The following is a 15,439-nucleotide window of genomic DNA, read 5'->3' as shown; positions in this document are numbered from 1 at the left end:
GTAAGTTAGTTTTGTCCTATTTAAAGGTTATTTAGATATTTACACTAAAACATAGACCAAAAATACTTTTCTTTTGCAGTAAGAGGAAAATAATCACAATCAAAACACAAAATATTTATAAAACATTTTACTTCTAGCAACACTGACACGTGTACATTACAAATGACCTCTGCTGATGATTTCAGTATTTTTCCTATATGTTATATTCTGTTAGGAAGTCTATTAGTCGTTTTCTTATGGCACAACAAATCCTACGACATCTGGCCAAACGCATGAAGAAAAAATGAGTACTTACATTCAGCAGCGTATGAAATTATGTAAAAACTGTTAAATAATACAATCTGTGTTTATAAAAAAATATATTACGTTCTATTCATTGCAACGTGGTAATGACACTAACACTGAAATGAAATGTGCCTTGACGTTATCCTTTGTGCCTTAAAAATATTTATACATGTACAAGTGGTGCAAAGTTATGGTGGCTCCTGTTTTCAGTCTCACCTCACAGGTTACCAGTCACAAGGGCAAAAGATCGCGGGCTCAGTCTGTTTACATAACAGATGCAGTTTTCAGTCTCCTTCTGTTGCTTCCTCTCAATCACTTCAATGTCTTTTCTCTCTCTCTCTCTCTTTTATGAGCTGCAGAAATTGTCTCCGAAAGTCTTTGTCTGCTCCCCCTGTCAAAACGCCGAGGTATGTCTTTTGATTTCAGAGGAAATTGCCAGGCGCTCCTCTGGCTTGTGGGGGTTTCAGCAGACAGTCTGCTGAGGAGACGGGGGGCCGTCCGGCTTCTCGGCCGAGGACGGGTCCGACGTACAGCCTTTGAACATCGGCGAGATGTAGAAAGCCTGGCGGTGCGGGGAGGTGGGGAAGGGAAACAGACAAACACAAACACGACTTGAGACACGAGCGGACTCTGACATGTGGACGCGCTCCGATGAACCAAACAGGGACGGTGAGGAATACTGACCACCCAGTACGCAGTGAGAGCCCCCTGCACGTATCCTGTCAGCACGTCCGACGGGTGGTGCCTGTAGTCCGAGATGCGGGTCAGACCCGTGTAGACCGCCAGGAGAACCAGGAAGAACTGCAGCAGCGGCCTCAGCAGCCGAGCGCCGCGCCACGTCAGCCTCGCCTGCAGGTAGAACTACAAACAACAACAACATGTTTAATGCTCTGGAGATCATTCAGCAATTCATGAGTAAATCAGGAAAGAACTAAAAAGCGGTTTAAAGCTGACTGTAATAAAAATGGACAGCACCAAAGATCGACAGAGCTCTTTTCCCAGGATGAAAGTCAGGAAATCTTTTGTTTTGGACTTTCAAACCTGTTAGCTTTCTTTCTTCTTCATTGATAATAAAGGTCGGCCTTTAATTGAAACCCCCACTTCCTTTTTGTAAGACTTATTTGCAAACCCATAACGTTCAGCTGCTCGAGAACAATTTGTTGTTGTTTTTTTTGTCATATGCATTAGAAATCTTAGAACAAACTTCCAGAAAACCGTAAAGATGTCGAAACACTGAATTCATCAATGCTAAAAGCCCTCCTGTTTAGAGCTGCCTTTACTCATAACTGGAACATTGATCAATATATTTGATGTGTATTTCCTGGATGATTTTGATGATGGCATTTAACAAAATATGTTTGTTGCTTCTTTCGTAACTGCTAACCGTATGATGTTTTTATGACGTAAAGCACTTTGAACTACCTTGTTGCCGAATTGTGCTCTATAAATAACGCTTAAAGTGTTTTATTATAACATTATGACAAAATTGCTCTTATTATGTGAGATTGTAAAGATGTTTCAAATTTTTGGTCTAAATATGTTTGAGACAGTATCGACTCTCCAAACGGAGTCTGATTGCTTCACTAATTATTACAACTACAAGTTTTAACCTTAATCTGAATTCAAGGTCTAAAGTTTTGAGGGGGTTGTTTAGTTTAGTCTTATTGAATTTTAAAAAAAATAATTACTGTAAGCTTGATTTGGAGTATTAAAATCAGCGAATTGAACTCGTTCTACCAACTTGTGATGAGGGCACCGGGGTTCACACACAAGCTCCCACATCCACATCCACACACATTTCACACACAATGCAGCAGAGCTGTGGGGGCCACAGTGACGCTCCTCCCACAGTGAAACAAAGCGGCCTTTGTCCGCCTCGTATCCTTCGCTCCCCGTCCTCGCTCATTATTTCACTTTATGTCGCTAACTGCACTGACGACAAATAAATGCCGCAGAAATGTTGTCTTTTCTTTTCCAATATATGAACACGACGACTATAACAGGAGAAATATAAATATTACGAGTTTGGCTAGTCAACGAGAGTGCTTCGTGGTGCGAAAGAACAGAGGAGTAGAAAAAGAAAAAACATGAAATAAATTCTTGATAATATAAGTGAAATTCGACATTTGATACAAAGCAAATACAGAAGTCTATCTAAAATTGTTTAAGGGGCTGTTAAGTAATTTAACAACAGTAGTTATTATTTATTTATTAACAGTATTTCTAATTCATTTAATGTGAAAATCGTCAAATAAAACTTGAATTTATCATAGTTTTAAATCTCTACTGATCAATTCATTTGGCTATATTTACTTCTGAAGAAAATTATTTAAAACGTCTTTAAAAAAAGACCCTGATGTCTGATTGGTGAACCTGCACAATAACATAACATTTAAGTTCATTGTGAACTCATTGGTGCTCGACTATCAAAGAATTAAACACACACTAACTAATGTGGTACATTTTGAAAAATGGTTTCTATGTGTGTTTACAAGGTTACACTTTCAGTAAGACATAGACAAACTTTAAATGATCATTTCTTTAGCTGACGTATTTCCATTTTTATGAAAAAAAAAGAAAAGATATTCATAGAAAACGTAGAAACTCACAGCTAAATACAGCATGGAGTACAAGGCAAAAGAAGCGTGGCCAGAGAAGAAGGACTTCCTACAAAAACAGAAAAAAGCATTTAGATTTATAGGTAACTGATGGGCATCACACAGAAAATTCATAAATACGCCATCCGCTTTTACAGGTGAACCTCAATAAATTAGAATATCATGCAAAAAGGGAATTTGTTTCAGTATTTCAATACAAAAATGGATAGTTATATAGATATATTGTCGCCTAGAGAAATACATGGGCAAGAATTACTGCATTAATGAACATCCTTTTACTTGCACATCTTTTTTGATCACAGTTTTTCCATCCACTCAACTTTCCACTGATTTGTGGTTCACCCTCTGAAGGCTGTAAATAACAAACGTTGGTCTTTATGTGAGATTTTCACATTTTTGTGAAACTAAAATGTTGGGCTTTCATTTGATGAACGAATCTACAGTCATATTCAGTAAATTATAATACGAGTTCCAATGAGGCTCGCCAGTCAGATTTAAAGTAAATTTTGAAGATAACTTCTTAGCAGGCATTAACCACCCTTTACATTAAAACCCACATTTCTTTATTCATTTTTTATTGGTCTGATGTAATATTCTTGTCTTTAATGTTGCATTTTCAGTTTTGGGTAAGTGAAAATCATCATAACCAACATAAAAACAATTGACTTATAAACTGTCTGTCTGTCTGTCTCTATTTGTTTTATTTAGTGAGGCGAATTACTGAAAAGAATAAAAATTTACAGACTGTATTTAATGAATTGATTAAATAAATTAACTTTTTAATGACAGTTTAATTTATTAACCCACACCTGTATATCTGTATAGTTTCTGACACACACACCATCAATCAGATCCTCACCTGGCCTCTTCCACTAAGCGGTGGTCAGGGTTGGCACAGTTCACTTTTGGCACGTAGGTTCCCGGCGTGCAGTTGAGCGACGCGTACGTGACGCCGCACACGTGCAGGAAGTGAGGCCGCAGCCGCCCGATGCTGAGCTTGGCCATGTTGGTGAGCGACTGGCAGACGCAGCAGCCGAACAGGAAGGAGCCCAGCTCCTTGTACAGGCAGGAGACGTACAGGTTCCTCACGAATGATTTGGAGCTGACGCTGCGGAAGCGCGCCCGGTGGCACTCCCCGAGCGCAATCTGAAGGTTGGAAAAAGTTCAAAAAGGAAGCAAGAAACGGTTTGTTTTGAAAAATGAGCTGCTGTGATGGGAGGAGGGGTGTGTGGGTGTGTGTGTGTGGGTGTGGGTGTGTGTGTGTGTGTGGGGGTGTGTGGGTGTGTGGGGAATCTTGAAAACTCACTGCAAAGCCTGTGATGATGATTCCACCTGCGATAAGAAGCTTATCTGAAATGACTTCGTTGGACAGATAAGGGTAGGTGATGCTGGGGTCTCCACATGTGAAGCCCCTCTTGAAGGGTTTCACTACCTTCAGCTCGCATACGAGGAAAGGAATCGATGCTGCGTGGACAGAGAAGAGGCGGACACTGGGTTAGCCCAACAGATAACCGTACAGACTCTGCTGGTTTAAAAAAACAACAAACACACACACACACAAATGTCACAGTTCATGTGTCACAGCGACGAACATCTCTGATATGCTGAAAAGCTGCAAGTGTTACGACCGGACATGAATTTTAATTGACCCTCAGGCAAGAACACTTCAGCTTTACTCTGCTTCCAATAAAAACATTCCTAGCTCTCACTCCATTCACTCATTATTGCTGTTTTAATTGAATTACTTTTGTTGCTGTTTATTTCTCTCTCAAAAAGGAACACCCGTTGATTCTCAATCAAATGTCCACACCTGGCATTTTTAATGAAAACTCACGACAATTTGTCATTTGTGCAAAACCTTGCAATAAATATGCTGGAATGCTAATGCCGAGTGCATCATTGAATGTAGCGCTGAAGTACCCGCTAATTCAATCGCTAATTCACAAATAAAACACTGCAGAGGTTTTGAATCTCTTCGATAAGCTTCTGCAATTACTTTTTTCCAGCGCGGTTTAAAGGTCTTGGAGGAACGGCTTTGTTTGTGACTCGCCTGCAGTAAACCACTGGACAGCCACTCTTATTTTGAAAAGACATTTCTGTGTGTCCTTAAGCCACTTCAGATTCAAAAATCCAAAGTGTTTCGTGCAAATGTTTTGATAAACCTTGAAACCACTATCACGATTACATGCAACAGTTATTTAAGGCTCTTGGTTGTTTGCAGTGGTTAGCTTGCAATGTTAGCTTAACTAATTCAATTTTCTGTAGACTGGGATAACTTATGCTAAAAATTTCAATTTTAAAAAAATACTACTCTGATCTGTTGGTAGATATTTCTCATTATGTTTTAATACAGAGTAGGATTGCAGGCAGCAATTGCAGTTTTCTGGCCCATCGCCAATTACCGATCTTTAAAAAGCCTTGACCTGCCGATTCTGATTTTGGCCATAACAATTTTTTTTTGTCTGAAATGCCGCTAGATATAGTAAGAAAGTAACCGAGTCAGCATTGGTGGAGTGATACAATGGCTGGCCGATAAATCAGAGTAGCCCTGACACAAAATAATGCTAAGCATGTTAAAAGTTTAAGCCAGAGTTTTCTTTTGGGCCAAATCAAAATCATGAAGTCTCTTATAAACGGCCGGTTGTGACAGAATGTATTGATAAAATCCGTTCACAAACTGATAGAATATCAACGAATTCTTAACATTAATATTTTTCAACATCTTTTCAGTATTTTGTGATTCTAATTTCGAAACATTTGCGATATTTGCGCTTATTTATGACGGTAAATGTAACTTCACGTACCATAATCTGACATCAATTAAGACCGAGGCAGACGTTTTGTACAAGTAAGAAAGTTTTGGACAATTTTAAAGAAAAATCTGCAATAAACTCGCAATTATTAGCGCAAAAAAAGTGCGGGGTTTTGTTAATTTTGCGTGAATTTCCACAATAATTTTCAAGAAAATGGAGGGACTGATTAATATAATTTGGCAGTAAACAAATACAGATAAAAACTGCATTAATTTGATTGATAATATAATATTCAAGCACACCTAGTGTTCAGTCTAGAATCTAGGGTCGCATAAAGAGCTACGGCGGGCCGGATTTGGCCCACGGGCCTCGAGTTTGACGCATATAGTCCAAGCCAATGGCGAATGCTCTGTTGTATAGGGGATTTGGGAGAGGAGAAAAAGTCAAATGTGGATTATTTTTACAGGAAAACAACAATCAAGAATGTGCAGGTCACCAAACCGCTCCACTGGGATGTAAAAGACTCTTAAGGAAGAGCAGCAGAGATCTTCTGTTCCCCGAATGAATACAAGCTGAATCCACTGAGACTGGAAAGAAAGCAGCACAGTAAGGCAGAGCCCCAACAAAGACCCAGCTCCCACTGCGCATGTGTGTTTCTGTTGTTGAGGAGGAAGAGGAGGGTGAGGGGGTGGAGGGGATGTTTATGACTCCAGTTCAACTCTGCCGAGCAAAACAAAGAGTAAATGGAGCAGCAGAGCAGAGCAGAGCCAGCTTCACACTGTCTCTGCTTGTCTCTGGTCGTCCGACCCCTCTCTGCCTCTTCCTCCGTTGTCTGTTGTGCATGCCTGCGCACACCGAACAAAGCAGGGAGTGGAGAGCTAAAGGAGATACAGGGACTTATCACGGTGCTCCCTCTCTTCTCGACTTACCCAAACTGTTGTTAAAATGAATCACTTCTCCATACAGCTTTTCCATTTGACCAATAATCGGCCCTTGTTTATTGCTAGCGGGCCGGTCAGCAATAGGCGATGCACACAAACATGCAGTACCCATGAATGGTAAGCATATTTCTTTAAACCAAATCCTCCCCAGACTTTCCCCGAGCCCTGAGAACTGGGATGTTGTCATGGAAAGAGCAGAAATCCCCAGGCAATGCACAGACCAGCTGGTACAGCGCGCTCAATAGGCCACATGAAGAGGGAAGGGTTCACATGTAGATGAAGGGAGGACATTCTCTCAATCAATTTAAACTAAATGCCCTTTAAATAGACCCCAGCTGGAATAACGTTATCAAAGAATCACAATATTCACTTAAAACATGACTGCTTTTGTTTTTATGTACTGTATGCTTTTGGGCATAATAATACGCATTGGGGGTGTCCCGATACAACTTTTTCACTTCCGATATGATACCGATATTACAGCTTTGAGCTTTGGCCGATACTGGTATTAATCCGATACAATATCAGCACAAATCATACAAAATGTTCTTACTTATTTTGTAGCGTGGAATGTTGTTGATCAAGTTATATTACTCTAACAGAGAACAGTAGTCAACAACAACTGGTATGTGACCGACTGACTCACAAAGGTCTGGGTGAGGGATAAAAGAGTGGCTGAATGGAAAGGCAGGCCGATATAAGCTGATACCGATATCGGATCGTTTTCCAATATCAATAACAAATCGGGACAACCCTACTATACATTTTGTCATTTTGCGTGACAGAATAGTATATGTCTAGCAAGCTGATGTTACCTGGTTCAGCTAATATCTGCTTGTTATCTTGAACTTGGTTAGTAACTAGTGAGGCTAGCTGCTCAGGTAGCTAGCCATCAGTCAGCTGCTTTACACTCAGCTTGTACAGTGTTAGCCTAATAAAAGTGATCAATAAATGGGTGTGTAACAAGATCTTGGGACACCGTTTAGTCAAAGTAAAGTCTCTCTCATAAAGCAATATTTAGTTAGTGTGAGCATGTGACTCCTTCAGTTGAAATAAGTGTGAGATATGTTGCTTGAGACTTATTTTGAAGGACAAAAGGAACAAGTTTTGTATTTCTGACCTATTTTGTTAAAGTAGTCATTATATTTAGATGGGTTATCCATGACATTGTTTTAGTGTACATAGCAAAAAACAGAAAGATTGGTTACAAACATCTTGTTAGAACTGCGACATTAGCACCTTTAGCTAACGGTTGGCACTAACAGCAAACAGGTTGTATCTGCTCCGGGGCTTTATGTGCACGATAAACTGAAAAACTATTTCAGTCTTTTAATGATTTGAGCAAAGCTTGAAATTCATGAAAACCTTTTTTTTCTGTTAATTAAAAGAGAAGAAAGGAGTATTTTCAGTGTATTTTAACGGCAGGATGACCGATCATAAATACCAGAATGAATGGACGAGTCAAATCTGAACCAGAGTATTCCATCCTCATTCATGACAACTCTTAGAAAACAAACAAAAGGGGGTTTTAATATGAAAATTGTGGTTTAGACAAAATATAGCTAAAATTGATATTGAATATTATATCGTCTCTATAGCCCTAAGAGTTTCCATATCAGCTCTGTCCAGGTTTTACTGGAAATATTTCCAGTCAGCTAAAAGTGTTGCTTGGCCTTCCTTCAGTTAGCAGTTTTCAGCAACAAGAGTTGGAGAGACAATCCTGTTCTACTCTGTGCGCCACACAGCCGAACAAAACACTCTGCTCCTCTCATTACAGAGCCCCGAGGGCAAAGGAACGATGTGTGATGGAATATATTTTTTTGTGTTTTTGAAACCGGAACTTTTTAAAACTTGGACATATTTTAAACTAACTTGCAAACCAAACCTGGAGTCATTTTAGTTCTAATATTCTGATTATCCCAGTTTCAGCTGCTGGGTGTCTTCTCTTATCTAAAAAAAAAAATAGGAAGGATTTAGAAACTAAGCAGAGCAGAAGATAACATGAGTGAAGTTACAAAAAAGAGGGAAGTATAAAGAATCGTTTCAACACTAACAGTAACAGGTAAAGCCAAGCAGCATGTGAGGTTTTATTTTTATGCCCAAGTGATGTAAAAGATATAATATAATAACGAATATAGTAAATGAATATTACAACTGTTAAAATTGGAAGAGAGAAACCACAAGGTCACAGGGGATTCAGTCATTTGAAAATGTTTCAACGTATTGAAACATTTTTTTAAATTTAAATTTGAATTCATTTTTTAATAAAAAACGTTTGTTTTTTTTTCACAAACAGCGACACAAACATTTGATTATGATTGCGTCCACACAACCAAATAACTTCGCTATATTTCCATAAAGAAAGGTACCAAAAACTTTCTGAACCATGATTTTAAGCGCTGCTGCTGCTTAAAAATGCACTCAGCTGCATGAGCCTTTCTGAATGCATGTTTAGAGTGATCGCTTATTTACCGAGAAGGAGGCAGAGCAGGTCTAATCCCACCAGGAATCTCCTTTTTGACAGAGCAGGTCCCGTTATCTCCAGGAGTTTCTTCCCGCTGTCCATCCCCATCACCGCCGGCGCCGGGCTGACCTTCCTGTCCGACACTTTGAGCTGGAGCTCCGCACTCGGCACGGCCACCGTGGTGCTGTGCGTCCCGAACGTATCCAACATCACGTCTGCCTGGCTGCGGGTTGAAGCTCAGCGTAGAAAAAAAACAAACCCAACAACAAACTTGAAGGCAGGAGCTTCTTGAGTGCGTAACCCGGACCGTGGCTGCGTGTTATTTAAACGCTCCCAGGAGATCCACTTGCTCACACGTTGCAGTGTTTCCGTTTTATGTGTGTGTGTGTTTTTTTAAAATTTTTTACTTTCATTCATCACTGTCTGGCCTGGCCTGCCCCGACCTGTTGCTGCTGATTCATCTGGAAGATATGGCGTTGCTTGCGAAACAAACCGGGATAAGATCTTTTTCCCTTTCTTTCCCCTAAGAAGGAAAGCTACGAGATTCGGAGAAATTTCACCTCACCTTCCTCGGAAGGCTTGCAGACAAATGCATCAGAGATTTGTCAGTGTCTGGAGGAAAGATGGCTTTCTTCATCACTGTTCACTGCTCGTTTTCATAAGCCAACATCATCAAATGCAGTAGATCGTTTAGTATAAACAGTGCCGTGAAACAGTATAGCTTGCAAACTTAAAAATCCGTCGTTTTTGGTTCTTTGTCCAATCACCAAGCAATTATAGACAAAATAAAATCCAGTAAATTAAAAGGCAGCTGTCTAAAATTTCGTTTATTAAGTGAAAAGTATTTCGCTTAACGGGGACATATCATGCAAAATCCCTTGAATACATTTTATTTGTGTGCGCTGTCTGGGAGTGCAACTAAATGTAATTTATTCTCTCCCAATTGATGGATATATATTTTTTGCGTTATATTTGTCACTGTTCATTTTTCTCATTAGCTTGTCTATGACATCACCACTACGTTTACTGTGGAACTGCTAAACAAGGTCATGACTTCCGGCTAATCAGTCGCGTCAATCCGCCATTTTTTCCCCCCTCTTCGCAGTGATTTTGTAGTCTAAGTTCAGTTTTGCTGCAGTCGCTTAGTTGGTAAGTCAAAAAGTTTTGGTTCTGGGATTCCTTACATCACCCCAGTGCCTGGCTAAATGTTATTTTTCTCAGCAGCTATACCCACGTGAGTGGGGAAAGTCCGCTTCTGTTAGCGCTGTGTGCTAGCTTGTAGCTCCCTCTGAAGACATAACTGTACTGCATGTTTTGGATATAATTATTTGGCTGTATTTTTTTTTTTTAAACATAATTCAAATGCATTCAGTGAGCTAACTCCTTCATTATGTCGAGGCTTTGTTTACTTCATTCACCTTGTGCTAGCGTTAGCACAAGATGCTAGCACATCTTAATACCTATCTGACATGCATAGACGCTAGAGTTAAACGACACTCCATGTTGTAGACAGGACAACTCATCTTAAACTTGGGAATAAAAAGGTTCTCTGCCGGTGGATAAAACATATTGCTGCTATCAAACTACAAATATGGCCAAAAGGGATGAAGTGGTGCGTTAAATAAGGGTAAACGATGGATCTGTATGGCAAGCCGTTTTAACATAAATTCGGTTGTACCACCCTTACATTCAAGATATCTCAAATTGTTTTATGACTAGACGTTTTAGCGATTTAAGATATCTCTAATTATACTTTGACTTGACAAAATACCTATTTGAGATATCTCTAATTACATTCTGACTAGTCGAAATGACGTCAGATTTACCATTGACTTGTATGGAGACTTCACTTCGAGATATCTACAATGAATTACTGACTATCTGGAATACACATTTCAGATATCTGCAATTAAATTACGACCAGTCATAAAGTAAATTCAAGATATCTCAATTTTAGTTTTGACTAGTCATAATTCTAATTAAAGATATCTCAAATTACACCATAATTCAAGATATCTTAAATGTATTTTTGGATAGGAGAAATGTAGTTTTGAGTAGTGAAAACTAAATTTAAGATATCTTGAATTGTAATTTTGACTAGTCAAAATTCAATTTTAGATATCTGGAATGTAATTACGGATAGTCAGAGGAACCCGAATTTATGTTAAAACGGCTTGCCATAGAATCTGTGGAGCTACAATATCGAGAACTTCAAACCAAAGCATTGCAGTTCTACTGTATATAGACCATAAGAGAATGATTTACATGTGAAAAGGAAGCATGTAAAAGCTCAACGTGTTCACTTGAATAATCAAAATTGTCATTGGAAAACAGTTTTTTTGTGTCTATGTAGCTTGTCTGAGTGATCTGAATGTAAAACGTTTGTGACTCTCACCCAGTGGCTGCTGGACCAACTATGGTCGTCACAAACAAGCAAAAAAAAGAAAGAAAAGAAACCTGTAAGGATGACATTTTCACTAAACTGTAAAAAGGCTAAAAAGGTGATTTCTGGACAATTTCAGAGTTTGCTTTTAATTAACCACAAGATTTATTTAATTCTTGAAACAGAAATGAAGCTGTGTCATATCATGTATCTGCATTTTTTCAACCTCATTGGAAACAAATTAAGATATATAAAAAAAATACATTTTAGTAAATGACGAAAGACATAGTGAATCACAAATGAGCCAGTCCCGAGTTAATTCATATGGCCTGCAGGTGCCTCCAGATGGTTCTTAAAGGTGTGGCCAAGTGCAAGTCATGGATGGCTCATAAAAACTAACCAATTCTGGTTTACCCCTTGTTGGGGCTTTTACAAAATCATATTGGGTTTGTTTAAGTAGTGCTGTCTCTGATATCCCATGGAGCAATGCAGGCAGTCACTACACAACTAGGATCCTCACTAACCTGATAGTTTCAAGGGTAAATATTGTGACTTCTGAAGTATTTTTATATGCATATGTTTCTCAACTTAGGAGCAACAGCGCCACCTAGAGTTACAATTAAAGTCTTCAGAAGTTGCAGACTTGTGTCCTTGTCTGAAAATGTGAGAAAACTTTTCATTTCTCTTTCTGAATGATTTTAAGTGTTTACTATTTTAATTATTATGGGAGAATACAACTAAAAGTGACTTTCTACAGTTTAACTTTTTTAAAATTTTCTTTAAATAAAGACCTGGGAGCTTCACTTGTAAATACACTTTTAACTATAAGTATTTTTTTATCACTATTATTACTGTAATAAGTTCAGATTTATCTTTAGTCGCATTGATTACTGCAACAGCGTCTTCACAGGTATGTCCAACAAATCAATCAAACAACTGCAGCTCTCACTAAAACCAGGAAGATAGAGCCCATAACACCAGTTTTAAAGTCCCTCCACTGGCTCCCTGTAGCTCAAAGAATAGACTTTAAGATACTGTTAGTTTATAAATCACTGAACGGCTTAGCACCACAATACATTAAAGATCTGCTGTTGTTGTACCAACCTTCTAGACCCCTCAGGTCTTCTGGTTCTGCTCTGCATCCCCAGAACCAGAACCAAACAAGGAGAAGCAGCATTCAGCTTCTATGCACCACAAATCTGGAACAAACTTCCAGAAAACTGTAAAACAGCTGAAACACTGACTTCCTTTAAATCAGCGTTAAAACCCACCTGTTTAGAGATGTATTTGAAACGTAATCAATTACGAAGAAAATGATGGCACTTGACTTAATGTTATGTTGTGATTGTTGAGTTGCATGACTTTGTGTTTGTTAGGATGCAAAGCACTTTAAAATGCCTTGCTGCTGAAATGTGCTATACAAATAAAATTTGATTGATTGATATTTTAACAACCAGCCTGTCTTAGCAAAAAGGAAAATACTAAGAGATGATACTCAGCTCTACATCTCAACATCACCATGTCACTCCGGACCCATCCGAGCTCTGAACAGAAGATCAGAACCAATCGGGTCGTGGAGGTGTCACAACATTTTTTTCAGCTGAACACAAACTGGGTGTTCAGCACCTGTGTGTCAGAGTAAACTTTCCTGAACTGTGTATCTACAGATGTCGACCGTTTTACATGACCAAAATCCACAACTACTGCTCCATCAAATAATATCATGTAGGAACTGATTAACTCTAACCACATTATTAAAAAATATTCTATAAACATTGGTAGAAAGTCAACCATAAGCTTTTAATGTTTGAACCATGTAGTTGAGTGAAGTGACACAGAAGAATGACCAGGCCCCAAAGGTATAACCTGAAAAGATTTATTGAAGGAACTGGATGAAGGGGACGAATGAGCGAGAAAGCTGGAGAGCTTGGGCGATGAAGACCCAACGTGGAGGTCTTCAGGAAAATGTGTGCCACTTTTTTTCCAGAGCGCTCTTGGGACTCTGCAGACGAAACCTGGGGCAAAAAGGAGCAAAGCATGGCTATGAGATGGAGGGAAGGAAAAGGGGGATTAGGATGATGGGATGAGGAGGGATGGGGTAAAAGAGGTAAAAGGTAAAGAGGGGTAGGGTTGAGGAAAATTAGCAGAGTGAGAAGAACGGGTGAGCAGAGTATAAGGAGTCTGCTTGGGAAGTTGGAGGTGTGGTTTCGGCCGTGGCCCTGCTCCAGAACCTAAGTTAACATATTACCAACCCTCAAAACCCTCATTTTGAGGGTTTCTTCCTTCTTGTAATTGTGTTTTCCTCCGCTAGGTGGAGCCTGTGGTCTGGTATTCACCCACTTCTCTGCGTCTCCTATCTCTATCAATATATACGTAGGCCTAAAGTTAATTGGGATATGGCTGTGAAATAAAATCTTCAACCTACCCAATGTGTCTGGTCACCTTTAGAGCACATGTTGCATTACAACTGTGATAGTGTTGTGCGTCTAAATGTTGAAATGAGTGACTATATGAATGACAACTGTTTACTGAGAGCAACACGTCTAAGGTGGTATTTTGAGAAATTGAGAAAGTTTGGTCCAGTAGCAACCAAGTACTGCAAACCGAGGAATTTTGAAGAAAGTTGTCAGGTTTTTAATTTACAAAAACTTCCCAATGCTTTGACCTCTGGGACATTTGAATCCCGCCCCTATTCCGTACTATCACAGACTTTAAGGTTAGGTGTAGAAACCATACTTCTGCACTTATTTGTTTTCTCAGTTTTCTCCTGTTGCTTCATGCTAAAACAGTTCCTTTTAACATCCTGATCAAAGTGGAACTGAGCTTTAATGGGCAAACACTAGACTTCTCCCTTGACTCAACTTAAATGTACGAACAGATCTAAATATCATCTTCCTTCCTAGTGTCATTATCCAAAGTGAAACGTGTCCTGCAACAACATCTGAAGACATCAGGTCGTTAAATCTTAGTCACAGATGGATCTATAAAATGAATAATAACCCTGCACATCCAGTGGTTATAAAGGTCAACAAAGTGAATGTTTTGGTGTGGCCGTCACATAGTCATGATCTCAATCATGAGGAAAAGTTGTGGGTAGATATGACAAGGTGGGAAAACCAAAACCTTTGACCCAAGTCACACAGTTTAAAAGATAATTATCCCCTGACTCTGATTTAACTTCTGAATTCAAAAAAAGTTGGAAAAAAAAAACTCTTAACAAAAATTGTCCTTGAAAGTTTTCTTGCATTTGGCAAATAGACATAATTTTAGTAATTCTAAGTGACCTAAAACAAGAGAAGTTCGGTCTGATTTAACTTTGATTTGGTTTCATTTGAACTGTTCAGTTTAGGTGACACACAAGAATGTGTTTTAGTTTGTTTAATTAAGGATGAATCAACAGGAAGTAGTTGACTGACATTTTTACGCCTGTCACGCAGGACTTGTAACTTTTTTATTGATCGGATGTAATTTTCTAATCTGAAATGTTGTGTTTACATTACCTGTTATTAGAAAACCATCATAATTAAGATGACTAAAAAATCATATGAAGTGTTTCACTTGGAGAGACTTGCTGAAATAAGTACCCCCCTGCAATGGCACTGCGCCCCACACTTTGGGTACCACTGCGCTAACTTAATGGAAGAAAAAGTTATATTTCTTTACTCCTCCAGGGGGCAGCAAAAGCTCTTGAACTGGAGGTTTTTCTGTTTCTGTACATACAGTAGAGGAGCATTGAGTGACATCACACAAAAACAAGAAGAAAGAAAGCGAATACCTTTCTGAACATGAAGTGAAAGCCACGGCAGTGACTTCCCAGGGAGAAAGCCCAGCGCATCACTTTGCTGTTTTTGTTTTGATTGAAAAGTGTCAGAACAAAGTCCTGACCGCAGAAAATCCAAAACAAGATCCATGTGTCCAGATTTATGATGCTCCGGTTGCGGCAAATCGCTCGTATTCCTCGCCTGAGGGAAATGACGTGCGCCTTCCTTCTGTAT

At 39.1% G+C, this 15,439-nt stretch overlaps 1 protein-coding gene and 1 long non-coding RNA gene across 2 annotated transcripts; both read right to left on the bottom strand.

Moving 5' to 3' along the window:
• Positions 1–99: 99 nt before the first annotated feature.
• On the bottom strand, positions 100–9,445 carry LOC114144655 (phospholipid phosphatase 3-like). The gene is made up of 6 exons (XM_028017720.1): positions 9,070–9,445; positions 4,210–4,367; positions 3,763–4,049; positions 2,895–2,952; positions 970–1,146; positions 100–847 (listed from the first exon to the last, which is right to left on the bottom strand). The coding sequence occupies exons 1-6, from the start codon at positions 9,269–9,271 to the stop codon at positions 749–751; spliced, it is 981 nt and encodes a 326-aa protein (XP_027873521.1). The 5' UTR covers positions 9,272–9,445; the 3' UTR covers positions 100–748.
• A 3,861-nt stretch (positions 9,446–13,306) lies between these two features.
• On the bottom strand, positions 13,307–15,439 carry LOC114144693 (uncharacterized). The gene is made up of 2 exons (XR_003595524.1): positions 15,220–15,439; positions 13,307–13,459 (listed from the first exon to the last, which is right to left on the bottom strand). It is a non-coding gene; the product is annotated as an uncharacterized LOC114144693 (long non-coding RNA).

This window comes from Xiphophorus couchianus, chromosome 5 (genome assembly GCF_001444195.1).
Source record: "Xiphophorus couchianus chromosome 5, X_couchianus-1.0, whole genome shotgun sequence".
In the NCBI taxonomy this organism is placed as follows: domain Eukaryota; kingdom Metazoa; phylum Chordata; class Actinopteri; order Cyprinodontiformes; family Poeciliidae; genus Xiphophorus; species Xiphophorus couchianus.
This window is presented reverse-complemented; position numbering and strand designations above follow the sequence as displayed.